This window comes from Castanea sativa, chromosome 8 (assembly GCF_040712315.1).
Source record: "Castanea sativa cultivar Marrone di Chiusa Pesio chromosome 8, ASM4071231v1".
NCBI lineage: Eukaryota > Viridiplantae > Streptophyta > Magnoliopsida > Fagales > Fagaceae > Castanea > Castanea sativa.
This window is the reverse complement of record NC_134020.1, coordinates 26985362-27001169: the sequence shown is the minus strand read 5'-3', so window position 1 is coordinate 27001169 and position 15808 is coordinate 26985362. Positions and strand designations below refer to the sequence as shown.

The window sequence follows — 15808 nt, the reverse complement described above, 5'->3', positions numbered from 1 at the left end:
TTGTTAGTTCCTGATTTATATTGTTTTTAAAATTAATAAAAATATTGTGGCTAACAATATGTACTTATTTTACTTATTATAGCAAATCTATGTTTATTTAGATGTTCATTTATATGAATTATCTTCAAGCTTTTCTTGCTTACTCAATTCCTATTGATGTAAATAATGAAGATCAGAATCCTATAGAAACCAAGTTTATTGTTTCAGTTTGAGACCAACATAATTTAATTATACTTTTTATGCAAACCTTGAGACCAACATACATTTAGGAAAAATTTTCCCGTGTATCGCACGGGTTTTCAACTAGTTACATATAAGTGCAGGTCAAAATCTGAGTTGTCAAACAAAGAGTTTCTATGTTTAAAGATTAAACGAAATTTCTCATACACTGAGCATCTAAACGAAGGTTGAAAATCTTTTGAACAGCTTCCTTCAAATATAATTTGAATCCCAAACCATTTGACTCCTAATCTATCTATAACATCACCTTCTTTTCTTTACCTCTATCTTTACAATATCATCACCACTGGCCACAATCCAATTGGATATTTGCATAAGCGAATTGGTTTTGTAAGAAAAAAAAACCATAATCCTCAAAATCCTATAAATTGGAGCATAAACGGATAAGTCTAAGTTATTTAAAGTGTTTTGACAACTCAGATTGTGATTTGATTGTGTAATTTTTTAATAATGATAACATTGCTAGGTCACTTAAAAAATGAAACATCATTATTTCGTTAGACACATAGACAAGAAAACTAACAAATGTTAACATAGGGACCAATGACATTAATTTTTTTAACTTTAGGGACTAATAGCGCTCATTTGAAAATTTAGGGACCAAAAGCACATAGTAGGTAAACTTTAGGAACCAACAATGTAATAACTTTCATGTGCCTCAAAAAGTTAAGAAACACGTGGTTTTTATATTATTATTTACATTATATTTCTCACATGGCGCTTCCACGGTGGATTGTTTTTACTTGTTGTATTTAGCTATCCAAATAGTTGCCCTGAGAATTGAGACTAATATGATTTTCATGGCAGCTAAGCTTGTATAATTTTTTTACCATCTTAAGATAAATAAAATCATAAATTTTGACACTTGGATAAAGGAAGAGAGTGGATACTTTATGCTCTTCCTAGTAATACAAAGGACACACAAATATTCCTAGTAGTACCTTATGCTCTATATTCTCTCAAAATCATCTTACTAACTTGATTTTTGGAGGATTTACACTTTAGTTTTAGACTTAAGATCATTTTTTGCGGGATCCACTTACATCGTCCATAGCTCCTTTGGACTAAGGGATTAACGATTTTTGGAGAAGAAAATGGAGAAGAAAGTTCACGGTTATGTACAATTATGTGAAACCATCTTGTTGTCTCTTTTCCTCTTCACTGAAATATTTGCTTTCTCTATGTTAATCTGTTTCAATTACAAAAGATTTTCTATCTTTTCATCATTGAAAAAAGAAAAGAAAAGAAATGGAGCCTCTAATTCTATTTCAATTGACTTACCATTACAAACGAGTAAAATCTTACAACAAAAAGAAATAATAATTCTATTTCAAGAGATAAAGTGTTGTCAAAAAGTAAAAAAAGAAAAAAGAAAAAAGAAAAGTGAGCCATCATTTTTGCATCTCTCTGTCATGAATAAGTTAGGTTTAGGAGTATTTTGGTTATTTTGGAGGTCATGGGGGTAGTTCGATCATTTTTTAGGATTCAGGGGTTGTTCGGTCATTTTTTTAGGTTTTAGAGGTATTTTATTTATTTTTGGAGATCTCAAGGGTATTTTGGTCATTTTTTAAGATTCAAGGGTATTTCAGACATTTTTTAGGTTTTGGGTATTTCAGTCATTTTTAGATTTCGAGGGTATTATAGTCATTTTTAGGTTTTGAGGGTATTTTAGTCATTTTTAAGTTTCGAGGTATTTCGGTCATTTTTAAGTTTCAAGGGCATTTTGGTCATTTTATGGGTTTTATGGGTATTTTGGTCTTTTTTAAGGCTTTGAGTGTATTTTGGTCATTTTATAAGTTTCAGGATATTTCAGTCATTTTTAGGTTTCAGGGGTATTTTGGTCATTTTATGATTTCAGGAGTATTTTGTCATTTTGTAGCTTATATTGTTAAAGGGGTATTTTGGTCATTTTATAGTTTTGGGGTATTTCAGCAATTATAGAAGGTTTTAAGAGTATTTTGATCAAGCTATAGGGGAATTTTGATAATTTTGATTATTAGGTAATTGGGTGGGTTGGGTTTTACCCATAATACATATATATTGTTTATTATAATATATATATATATATATATATATATATATATATATGTGTGTGTGTGTGTGTGTATGTATGTATTCCAGTGCGTAGGGGCGGAGTTAGAAATTTATCTTTGGGGGGCCGATCAAGACTAAATAATCATATTGATTCACAAAAGATATGTGTCTCTATTTATGTATGTAAGACCCACTCATCAATGCTCTAATAATTTTTGTAAAGAGATTGAAGAGAGTTAGTGTAAGACTATGAGACTAGAAAGGTGTAGTTTCTAAGGGATGAGTTCTTTTGGAAGGGATTGGTAAGTAGAACATTGGAAAATACATATTGAAAGGGTGAAGTAGTTTCTAAGGGAAGCTAATAGTAAAAGTCATTAAAATTGTAAAACTTGTAAAAATTGTGGGCTTGTTGATTCGTTAGGGGCCTATAGATTGACCAAAATAAAGAAAGACTAAAAAAAATCAAAGTAATTAAGTAAATTTGAATGAAACAATTAGTCAATGACACATGAGGGAGCCAGTTAGTTTCATTTGTAGGGGCCAGCTCTTCTGTAGAACCTATTTTTTAGCAGCAAATCAACTTTGGTTTTATGTACCCAACCTAAATCCACCCATTTTACACCCCTAATTTTCTGGAAGCCTGTGTAGCTCTTGGACAGGTAAGAAAATTTCATCAACTAAGAAACATACACATCATACAACAAGGCCTGAACCACAAACGAATCCAAAGCACAAGCCACAGTCTATATTTCCACCCAATTGCGTGAAAAACCAAAGAGTCTGAATGAAAGAATAACCACCACTATTACAAATAATTAATTTGTATATTTTCAAAGTTGTTAAAATTGGGATCCTACGTAGGATCGTGAGAGGTAGGTGAGATCATAGATCGTAGAATTGGATCGTGGATCGTAAAATCTTACATTATTTGAGACAAAAACAAAAAATACACATTGGTATGTTAAATAATCACAAAAATTATACATTCATTGATATAATTACCATACATCACTACATACATTTGTAAGCATCATTTAAAGAGGCCAAAAACCTTAAAATGTGACACCGTTGTGATATTTTTTATTTGGGTCAAACTGACACTCTCTCTACATTAGAATGGAAAAACTTGGTTTATTGAGATTTTATTTTTCATTTAGATCCAACTGAGCCTTCTGTCAAGTTAAAGAAGATTACAAGAAACCAATATCATTTGAGATCGTCAGAATCGTACGATCCTACTGATCCTGAATGATCGCAAAGATTCTTCAAAGATCTGGATTATTTTGGGTAGGTGAGATCGTAAAATCATAGAATCATAAGATCTAGATCGGGATTTTGACAACCATATTATTTTGCAAGATGAATGGTAGGAGGAGATAATGTAACTAAATGGTAGATTTGTTTATTAAAAATAAAACCCTAATTAAGTGCTATAATATTGAAAATGTTATATTAGTGTAACTCTCTTACATGCACAAAGTCAAGTTCAAGAGACTTGTATAATATAACTTCTTCTTCTTTTTTTTTTTTCTTTTTTCTAAACATGCCTTTAACAAAGCCATTATTTGATTGCATTGTCTCCTTATATCACATTATCTCCTTATATCATAAATGCTTGCAAAATATCAAAATAATCAGATATATCAATAACTATCTCATTAATATAATAGTTAACATAACCTAAAAGAATGAGTCTTTTATGAACAAAAAAAACACACACACACACACACAAACTTTCGAGATATTTTTCTAAATGAAAAGTTACCATGATATTATTCTAAATGAAAAAGCTATCAAGTGGTGATGTAACATATCCTAAAAGTTGTGAAGCTTGATCCTAATATATTCCGACACCTAATGCAAAACAATAAAAACTACCATCATCCGATCTGATCTGTCCATTCTCTATCTTTTCATACACATAAGACATAAATCACCGAAAGGAAAATTCTAAAGTTTCTTATACTCCATCTGATTACGGATATGCATTAGATAAAACACTAACAATAGCCTACCATTGACCCAAGCATACAAAATCGTTTAAACTCTTGAAGCACCACATCCATGTTTCCTTAATAAAAGGACTCTTCGGCCACAAATCCTGAAAAATAAATTAGAATTAAAATAGCATGAAATACCTAAAATTCCTAATCTATACATTTGAGGATTAAATAATGACCTAAAACGAGATTTATTGAATAGAAGATCAATCTGTGCCAACCAGTATCCATGTTCTTGCATGGATAACTTGCAAAATAAGGGAATCCAAAAAATTTATAGAAATCATGAAAATGGCTTCGAAATAATACTAACGGAAGCAACTAAGCAATCCAATATTTCCTTGATTTCTATCTGGTGCTTACATTTATTAACTACTAGAATAAGTACACAGAATTCAACAAATGCACTACATTACAGTGTAACCTGCATATGCCTCATATATATATATATACCCTTATATGCTTCATATTGAACATTCCCCCAATGACATATACTAGCATGACTTGAGGGTATTCAACCGGTGTTGTCCACCTGTTTTTCCCAATCACTTACACAACTAGAGAAGGAACTGATGCAACATCATAAGCAGGTGTTATACCAGGAATTTGGCATATGAAGTCTAGGATTACTTGGCTCTCTCATGGGGACACCAATACAAAATACTTTCACCTAACCACCATCCAATCCAAAGCTCGAAATAAAGTAACTACTCTTAAAGATGACAATGGGCAGTGGCTAGTTGAGCCCCAACTCTCTAACCTCATTCATAACCACTTTCAAAACCTTTTCAGCTCTCTGAATAACACTAGTGCAACCCTCACACACCCAAAGCCATGGTCCTTTGAATCTCTAGCGGTACCAGATTTTCAAAAATCCTTGGCCCAGCTTCCATTCCCAGAAGAAATCCACCAGGTGTTATTTAGCATGGGAGCTTTTAAAGCTTCGGAACCTGATGGGTTTCATGCATATTTTTATCGAACAAGTTGGCAGATTATAGGTGAAGATATTACAAAATTCATCCAAATTATATTTATTACTGAAACTATCCCCCAGCCTTTGATTCACACTAGAATCATTTTGATTCCTAAAAATACTAATCCCGAACTTGTTACTCATTTTCATCCTATTAGTTTAAGTAATTCACTATATAAACTCATTGCCAAAATTCTGGTGACCCAACTGAAACCTTGTCTTAATAATTTCATTCACCCTGGACCTGCCCAATTGGGCTATGTCCTGGGTAGACAGACAAGTGATAGCTATGTCCTAGTTCAGTAATTAATTCACTATCTTCAACACAAGAAAGGAAAGCAAGGGTGCTTTGCAACCAAAATTGACTTGGACAAGGCTTATGATAGAGATAGACTGAACTGGCATTTTATACATGAATCTCTAATATACTACAAGTTTCCACCTTCCACTATTGATCTTATCATGAATTGTGTAACTACCACTACCTTGAAAATTTTATGGAATGGTAAAGAAGGCCCGATATTGCCTAAACAAGGAGATATTTTATCCCCATATTTATTTATTATTTGTCTAAACCGTCTCACTCATGATGGACCAAGCTATCTATACAAGGAATCTGAAGCCAACTAGCATTAGGAGACAACCACTTTCTTGGTACACAGGAAATGTACAAGGAAAGCAAAAATCTACCCAAAATTTCAAAAATCTACAAATTCTAAAACAGAGGGTATGTCAAGACCACTCAAAGCAGTCCTCTATTCAAACAAAGACAGAAGGAGAATTTGCTTAAACTCGATGATAGAACACTCCTCCCCTTCAAAGATTCTTTTATTTCATTCTCGCAATATGTTCCACGTAATAAACTGCGGAATAACACCCCAAACAGATGCTGTCCTATGTCACCCAACACCTCTAAGCCAACAAGAGAGGAACTCAACCACTTTTTTAGGTATAACCCAGGAAATACCAAATAAGCTAAATACAAAGGACCATAAGCCAGAGGCAAAAGAACAATGAATGAGCAGGTGGTCCATCGATTCCCAATCATTTTTACACATACAACACCTGTTAGCAACACAAATATTTCTCTTCCTCAAACTATCCAAAGTTAGAATCCTCCCCTTTGCAGCTGTCCAAGTGAAAAAAGCTACCTTTATAAGAGCTTTCACCTTCCCAATACTTTTCCAAGGGAAGAGATGATGACCTTTGTTAGATAACATTGAATAAAACGACTTCACTTCAAAAGAACTACTCCGGACAGCTAACCACACAACTTTATCTTCCTTATTCCCATCCATCTTAGAAGAATAAAGAAGAGAAAAGAAAGATTCCAAACTTGCTAATTCCCAATCTTGTATTGATCTAACAAAAAGCACAACCCAGTGCGCAATCTCATTATGCCAACGCAAATATTCTGCCATAAATGCATCCTTATTCCTTGCTATGCGATACAACATCGGAAATGCTTCCTAGAGAGAGAATTCCCCAACCACCTCTAATGTACTTCCATAAAGAAACTCCATAGGGTTCATTTTCAACCATGTGCTATTTGCTGATCATATGTTCCTTTTTGCCCAAGCCATACCTTCTGAATGTAGTCAGCTATTTGAAATATTTTACCAATTCAGTTGGGCATCTGGCAAAATTTTTAACACAGCCAAATCTAAACTTTTCTTTTCACGAAACACTCCAATGCATATTAAAGATACTATTGCCAATACGGTAGAGATTCCTATCACCTATCAAATGGGAAATTGCCTTGGAACACCTCTTCTTACAACACCTTAGAAGCCTGCTCATTTCATCTAATCTGGTAGACCAAATAAGAGCCCAACTTCAAGGATGGAAAACAAATACCTTACCATGGCTGGTTGTCTCACTCTCATCAAATCAATTACAACATCCATTCCCTTATATACAATGCAAACAACCCTTATCCCCACAACAGTGCTAGACAAAATGGATACCATGACCCAAAATTTCCTATGAGGAAACACTCACAAGTAAAAAGATCCATCTTATAAGTTAGCACCGAGTAAATCTTCACAAATCTAAGGGTGGACTTGGTATTAGACCTATGAAGACCACCAATTTGGCTTTCCTCACTAATCTAGCTTGTATATTATGGAATCAACCCAACTCGTTATGGGCTTCCATTCTAAAACAATAATATTTCCCCAAACACAATTTTTTTGGAAGCTAGTAAACCACAAACTTGTTCACATGCATAGCAATCCATCATAATTGGGCAAAAATTCTTAAAACAGAGGCTTAAATGGAAAGTGGGAAATGATGAACATATCAAATTCTGGAGTGATGATCGGCTACCTTGTGGGCCTTTAAAGCGTTGAGGGCCCTTTAACAATTCATGATCAACTCCTCACAATGGAACAAACACACAACACTCATGGTCAGTGGAAATTCACTTCCCTATCATTCCAATGACCATCTTGGCTCCAAAATATCATAAGAGCCTTTCCAATGCCAATAGCTAATCATTATCTAGACCACCAAATCTGACCAAATGAGAAAGGCAAATGCACAGTTAAGTCAGCTTTTCACGCCCTACAATCTTATAAACACCTGAAGGGCAGCTAGCTCTCAACTATATTTGGAAAGCTCCATGCACACCCAAAATAAAATTATTCCTCTGGAAAGCCGTGCACAGCCAAATACATAACAATAGTTTAGTTCATAACCGGGAACCCAATGATCAATGTCCTAGATGTTCACTATTAGAAACACCTCTACATGTTTTGCAAGATTGTACTTGGTCCTTACAAGTTTGGAATTCATTAACTATACCTAGTACTTAAAAAATTTTCCAACCAAGTATAGAACAATAAATACATCAAAACCTGAATTAAAAAAAACCAAGTACACTATCACCTGGGCAACCATATTTGCTTTCAAAACGTGGTCAATTTGGATAGCCAGCAACCATTTAATATATATATTTTTGATAGGTATTAGCTAATATTATATTCTGGAGTCAAAACCACTAGACATACTAATTGCTCACAATCATGCAATTAAATTCACCTATCTCAGTGGCATTAAAACAAGACACTATTCCAGACAAGGGCAACTAATAGCATGGTCCTCTCTCCCACAGAATTATGTAAAACTCAATACTGATGGTGATAGTCATGCAGAGGGCTGTCCTGGCCCTTCTGGAGCTGGTGGGATTTTTAGAGATGAATACGGAAATTGGGTGCTTGGGTTTTCGTTATATATAGGCACAACAACAAGCATTGTGGCAGAATTGTGGACAATACGATTTGGACTCCAACTAGCTCAAAATAAGGGATTCAATCACCTCATTGTGGAAACAGACTCCCAATTGGCCTATAACTGGCTACTCACTGATGATAGTAATCAACCACCATTACTCACAAACTTAATTTGTGATTGCAGGTACCTGGTTCAAGTGGGAACTCAGCCCCACTTGCTTAAAAATGTCTACAGTGAAGATAACAGGGTGACAGATGCACTAGCAGAGAAAGGGAAAAAACAAATCCAGAGGGAAGTGCTATATGACACATACCCCCACCTTTTTGTTTATTACCTACATGTGGGATAGGATGAGGGCTGCCACTTACATAAATGATATAGTTGTTTTGAAGTGGATATGTGGTCCGTACTAAGTTACTAGGTGTTACTAAGTGTTATGTCTGTATGGTTAAGTCTAAGTTTGTATCTGGCTTGTAATATGTAAGTAATAATTGAGAATATGGTTATGTACCTTTTCTTGTAGTAAAATATTTAACTCGTTCTATGCAACCTAAAAAAAAAGCCCAATGTAACAATTAAGATACGCACCTTCAGCGTCTCTTTCGTTTAAGAGATTTCCACTTATTTAGTACATGCAAGACTCCTTCTTTCAATGTCGCCTTCCTTCCTTCTTTAAAATTCCATAGCTCTTGTATTATGTACCGACCACTCGGATTGTATTCATTCATCTCCATCAAGGCTACTTTGACGGCCTCATAAACTTCATCATCACCATCATTCTTCAAACTCTTCATTCTTTCATCTTCTTCATTGATTTCTTGCTGTAAACCCATATCCAATATACCATTAGAAAGTATACAAAAAATATTGGATACCTTAGAATTTAGAATAACTTAAGGCACATATTTTCAGTATAGGCATACCTTACTATTTCCTTCTTTATCTGTGATTATCTTAAAGGGGTGCCAGTTTGGATCCCTAAGATAATCCTCCCATTGTGAACACAGTTCTATTGCTTTCTGAGCTGCTTCTTCATTAGAAGCTTTTCTCTTCATTGCAGTGAGAAATGGCTTATTGTCAAGCTCTCCCATTCTCTTGATGCCAATAAAAGCACGGGTTGACACTTCCCTCATTCCCTGTGAAACAACGAAATTATACTTCCAACCAAAGTATACAAGCATTTTCACGTTGGATTAAAAGCATAATTTAAGGACAAGATATCTAACAAAGTTCTTAAGTAAATAACTGCCCTATCCGTATATCCGAAATTGAACAGATAATAGTGCAGCCAGACAATGAACTATGCTTATAAGGAAGATTGCTTGTTCATCATTATATACATATATATATATATATATATATATATATATATATATATATATATATATATATATATATATATATATATATATATAACTGACAGAGATCATTTACTGATTCTTTTGTCTTCGTGCAGGATGTGCATATAAAGTGTAGCTCATTTCATATTATCTAGCATATTGAACCTAATAGCATTTGCTGTGCATATGCAAGTTATTTACTTATGAATAGGTGCAAAGAGCAGGAGAAGCCATTATAAGAAAATAAAATAAATTACAATATTTGACACACTTTAGTTTCCCCAATATTTCCATATTGAAATTGTAATGTCCAATTTATAGCTGGGATTTCAAGTTGCATCAAAGAAGGCTTAGAAGGAAAGAATAAGACTACCCCCTCTCCCATTCTCCTGTCTAGGCCTTTCAGCTATTGATTCCTCAACAGTAGATGCTGCTATGATCAGGCCTAGGCAAGGTTGTCCACAAACTAATCGCCCTCCTGCCCTAAGAAGAAGAAGAAGAAGAAGAAGAAGACGGCTGTCCCCTTCAAATGAAATTAATAGGGTTATGGTACTCCTTTAAATAACCTTTTGTATCTTTATATTTTCTTGTTCTAGAAAGTTTTCTATAAGCGGAAAGCTTTTCCCTAAGCATGTTTCATCAACTTAAGATTGAAGATTGGGTCACAAAAGATCAACGGAATCACTCTGCATCAGAATATGATTGAAAGAATTTTTTTTGTCAAAACTGACATGTTAAAATTTTAAAATATTATATCTTTTCCTACAATTTCATCTGTGTTTCTCATTCAGAACATTTTTTTAAATTTCATATACACTAAGTCCATATTCCCCACCTCATGTATTGGTTAAACATTACATAAAGTGAGATCCTCTCTCTCTCTCTCTCTCTCTCTCTCTCTTTGGGAGAGTTAATTTATGTCATTCTCAGTATGGTGTTTCAAACCCTCAAATAACAATGTATTGCTACGGCATATTGTCCTAAAATGGCTATTGATAACCCACTAGCAAACCAATCCATTAGAATGAATACATTAGAGTTGAAAGACAAACGCTTACTGATATTAATTCTTTGCGAGCCTCTTGTAGTTCATCATTACTTTTGCGCTCCTTGACGATAAGAGCTTGCTGAAGTTGTTCCATGCTTTCCAATTCTTCTTCCTTCTCCTTCAAATCTTCTTTAATTGCATCCATATTTTTTTTCACCTCCATATCCCCATCTTCACCCATATGCTTCATCACGTGTAAAGCCCCTCTCATCCGCTCGATCTCCAACTCTAGTGCTTGTCTAGCATCAAGTTTCTTTTCCAGTTCAATAATTTTGCTGTGAAGCTTCTCCTTTTCTATCTGCAATTGCCAATCAAACACAAATAAATAATGCAAGTTCTATAATTGATACACTTTTTAATATTTTTCTCTAAGATCCAGCTCAAGAGAAAGAATGGAAAACACACCTTTTGTTCCTCTGCCAACTTTAACACTTTTTCATCAGCATATTTTTGCTCTAAGGTAGCCCTTTCAACCTGAAAAGGCAAAAACTGATGTTGGTGCATTTCATAAAATGTTTAGAATTTCCCCCTAGTATTTCCAGGAATAGGATATTTAGAGTACTAGTCCTTCCAATAAAGGATTTAGCAATAGCCTATACAAAGGCTTCATTGTAGTCAATTACATTGACAGTGAGATTGACCTTAATAAAATATCATAAGCTTATATTAAGCTTTGAGGGTGTGATCGCTCTCTCCTACCTAGGTGTGATTGCTCTCTCCAACCTAAGTGTGATTGCTTAGAAAAACCTATGTGTGATTGCCTATATATCAAACCTTATTCAAGAACCCTTCTAGACCTCATGAAAAAGAACTTATTTAGTGATGAATATCTAAAATTTCAATAAATATTGGTACCAGAGCCCATTGAAACTTTTGTTTGCATCATCGTTATCAACCTTAAGAAGGATGTCAAAATATTTACCACCTTATGGTGCCTTTTAACTAAGACCAAGCCAGTACCAACATTGCAAATGGTTCATTGATACGTATGTAACTTTAAATTATGAAATATCACAGGAGAAGGACAGAGAAGGAACCTTCAAAGGTCCAAAATTCTTAGATTTTTAATTCTAATTACTAATATCTGACTTCACTGCTAGCAATGCAAAAACATTTTATCTAGAGAATTCTGAATGAATGAAATACAGTCCAGCTAAGGATGCCAATGACACATTTTTTAAATCCCCAAACAGTGCATCATCTATTTCAAAATAACTTTTTTTGTCAATTGATTTTTCATGCTTCAGTGAAAAAAAAAAGGTTTTCCAGCTAAGATTATCAATCTATTAAGACTTAACAATCTTAATATGGAAAGATATAAATTACCATTTTTTTCTCATCATGAAGCTCCCTTCTCTCAGTTTCATTCTGAGCCTCACGTTGCTGCAACTCCTTCTCACGCTGCTCAAGTCTTTTCATTTGTTCTTCTAAACGCTGTGTACTCTTCTGATGCTCCAAGGAGATCTGTGCAAAATGATTATGTGATTTCTGCTGCACCATTCTTATCTCTGACAACATAAATTGAAACTTAAAGTTAGTTATTGTAAAGCATGGTAGTTGAAAAACATACAGAACAAAGTAAATTCACTTCAGGAAAAATGTGAAATTTGAGCATACGTTCATTGAACTTCTTAAGCATTGTATCCTTAGCCGTCATCAATTTGTTTAGAGATGCATTGGTCTCAAGATATTTGTTCTTCATCTCTTCAAGGTGCAAACTCTTGCTCGTAAGCGTATTTGTCAAGTTCGAGACAAGTTTTGATGCCTTCCGTTGATCTTCTGCTTCTTTGGCAGAAATGGTTTTCAAATCAGCATTCTTTTTTAGATGGTCACCAATAAAACCTCTTGAGTTATAATCATCACTTCGGGCCACCCATCCATACAGCTTATTTCCTGGATTTTCGTGTCCATAGTAGTCCCTTTTCCCACAATGCTCAACTTCAAAACTCTTCTCAAATGACATAGCATTGTTGAAACCAGCCCAATCATTCTTAAACTCTACTATGGCAAAACCTGTGTGACCCCTATAACCCCATAAGGGAAAAACCTTCAGAGGATTAAACCCCTTTCTCAAAAACTCATCCCTGAGTTTCGAGCCACTCTCAGCAACTTTTTTTCCTTCCTTCCATTCAGTTTGAATGTTTGCAACAATGCCCATCCAAGGATACACAAACTCTTGATCTCCATCAGCTAAAAGGCGACGTTCAGATTTTTTGGAGGGTTCTGAATGACCCTGAACATCATGATGCCTCCTTGGATGATCACCATCAGGCATGGAGGTAGATTCAGAATTTTTAGAATGTTCTAACTGAACTGGCACATCAAGAGGCCTCCTAGAACGTGCAAACTTCTTATCACCATCAGGCATTGAGGTACATTCAGATTTTTTGGCAGGTTCTGAATAACCCTGCCCATCGAGATACCTTTTCATATACCTCTCTAAAGCTAAGTGCTTTGCTCTCTCTTTTACGCCCCTACTCGTTGATCTACCAAAACTAGAAGCATGTCGGAGAAGATCTTTATAGTAGTAGTCTTGCTTCCTCTTCCCAGGGCAGTATGGGCATCTATATACTGTACTAGAATATTTAACCTTAATTCTTCCTTTCTTCAAATCACTATACTGCTCATACTCATAGTCCTTCAAATTCTTCTCACTAATATCTTCTTCTGAACTGGAAGACATTTTCAAACCTGAAACACAACAAAAATCAAACAGTCAGATTTTATTTCCAATCTTTCCTAATCAAACAACAATGCAATTAAGATTTAAAAACAAATCAATTTCAAAAGAAAGAAAGTATTCTTTATTTCAGTTCTCTGTTTCTATAAGTGATGATTCTTCAATGGTTGTCCAAACTATCATGTTACACACTGTTCTGCTTCCAATATAACCAAATAACTATAACCCTTGACTGAAATTGATAACTTACACATGCTACCCACTTCTCAATGTCACCAATTCTATGTAATTTAGATCAGCTAAAAAAAAAAAAAACAGTTATAGCATCCAGAACTCGGGTCCGTGCATCTAGTAGGTCATTGGCTAATAAAAAACAAGAGCAATGATAGTGACACATCAAATATTTTCACAACTTAATGAAGTGACAAGTTACGATCAATACAATATCATTTTCACATTGGCCAACAACTGAGTTCAGTTTTATTATATACCAATCACTACATGCTAGCTGAGCATTTGTGTAATAATCCAAAGCGTTTCCATTTCTTTTATTATTCTCCTACATTTTCTCAGCAACCAAACAATGCACCAACAATCAAAACCTTTAACCTAGTAAAAAGAAACTGAAAAAGAAAAAGAAAAAATCACGTCAAACTCATATTTAACAGCTCATTTTCTCTCTCTTTCATCACATTTTCATATCAACCAAACAGAGCACAAACATCCATCCATACATCACATAAATGTATATACATATAAAAGAACTTATTTTTGTGTATCGTTGTTACCTTAGAACAAGTTTTCTGGAACCCTAATCGTTTTCCCCAAACGCTTTTTAAGCAATAAAAAACAATTTGCGAGGGTAACAGACTGAGACGACGAAACGACGCCGTGGAAAGGCTCTTCGTCGTCTACAATGCCAAATGGCCCAGAGATTTCTAGAAGACTCAGAATTTCTCAGAGTTTTTGAGAGAGGCTTTAGAGTTTAATCTTTAGTGTGTAAATTGAGAAAGGGTTCGAAGAGAGAGAGCTCTGCAAACACGCACTATAAATTCTTCGTCTTTCCATAACAACCCCATCCTTGATTCTCTCTTCTTTTTTTTTTCGCAGCTTTGTTTACGAAGGGAAATGAAAATTAGCGCGAGTGGGGGATGAGGGAATGTACTCGCGGTTGATTCGATGGCATTTCTGTGGTTTTGTCTGAAGTTTTGGGGGTAAGATGTATTGAAGATGTTGAAGTTAAAGGGTAGTGTTGGGATATAACTAACTATAAGCAAGCGAGTATCGGTTTTGGGAGTAGTGGAGTGGTTTCAGATAGTGGTGACGGCGACGTATCTTGTGGGGTCCGGGTCTTGTGCACTGATCGTGTGGGGCCCCCGGGTACGAAGATTTACACGTGGAAGTTGGACAATGGAGGATTTGGGTCTTGCCATTTGGCATGAAAGGACCTTGACTTCAAAGATCTATCATCCCACTTCACTTCTTCTTTTTTCTTTTTTAATATTAAAAACTTGTGACGAACGCTTCAAGAATAATTGTTTTCCATAGAAAATTAAATTAATTCTAATTGTGATATAATTTTTTGTCGTGTTCATTTAAAATTTTTTTTAATCTTTGTATCATGTTATTAATGAGTGCAAAATATTAAGGGTGTGTTTCATAACTTTTTTTTTTCTCAATTCTTTGTTTTCAATGATCATTTTCAATTTCTAGCAACCAAAAAAATGCTCAATAAATTGAAACCATCGGAAAATAGAAAATGGTTTTTCTTTCCAGTTTATAATTTTTAAGGTTTTTAATAAATTATATGGCTTTTGACCAATAATATATAATAACAAAATTATATATATATATATAACACAATTAATAGCGGTAACCTTGAAATAGTATACCTAAATAGACTGGTACTAAAATATTTTATTCCAATAGATAAACCAAAATAGGCACTGAAACAATATTCATAACTTTGGTAGTAAGATCCTATTGCACAATTTATAACTTCATTCAAATGGCAACAAGAAATGATCATTTGTCTACTCAATTCAATGTTGATGACTTTATTGTTGACAATGAAATTAGAAATAACTTGTGCGAGCCATCACACACTATTGACTTAACTAATCAAGCTATTGAAACTATGGAAACTTAAAGGGATCAGATTTGCATAATTAATGTTGACAAATAATTAGCATCATTGATATGTTTGATGTTAGTGAATCATGGCATTATTGATGCCTTCGTATAAACTGTAGTCATTGA

At 34.4% G+C, this 15808-nt stretch overlaps 1 protein-coding gene across 1 annotated transcript; it reads right to left on the bottom strand.

The window, feature by feature from the left end:
- Positions 1–4018: 4018 nt before the first annotated feature.
- Positions 4019–14642, bottom strand: LOC142607033 (factor of DNA methylation 4-like). Its single transcript, XM_075778443.1, has 8 exons — positions 14338–14642; positions 12487–13560; positions 12196–12377; positions 11275–11343; positions 10880–11167; positions 9405–9617; positions 9070–9302; positions 4019–4375 (listed from the first exon to the last, which is right to left on the bottom strand). Exons 2-7 carry the CDS (start codon positions 13550–13552, stop codon positions 9072–9074), a joined length of 2049 nt encoding a protein of 682 aa, XP_075634558.1. The 5' UTR covers positions 13553–13560; positions 14338–14642; the 3' UTR covers positions 4019–4375; positions 9070–9071.
- Positions 14643–15808: the final 1166 nt, after the last annotated feature.

Bases quoted from the DNA above. Each gene is read 5' to 3' on its own strand.
- LOC142607033 (XM_075778443.1), bottom strand. From the start codon at position 13,552: ATGTCTTCCAGTTCAGAAGAAGATATTAGTGAGAAGAATTTGAAGGAC. The intron at 11,344-12,195 runs GTAATTTATATC...TTGCCTTTTCAG, and splicing joins TTCATGATGAGAAAAAAATG to GTTGAAAGGGCTACCTTAGA. The intron at 9,618-10,879 runs GTAAGCGTTTGT...GTTGTTTCACAG, and splicing joins CTCGCAAAGAATTAATATCA to GGAATGAGGGAAGTGTCAAC.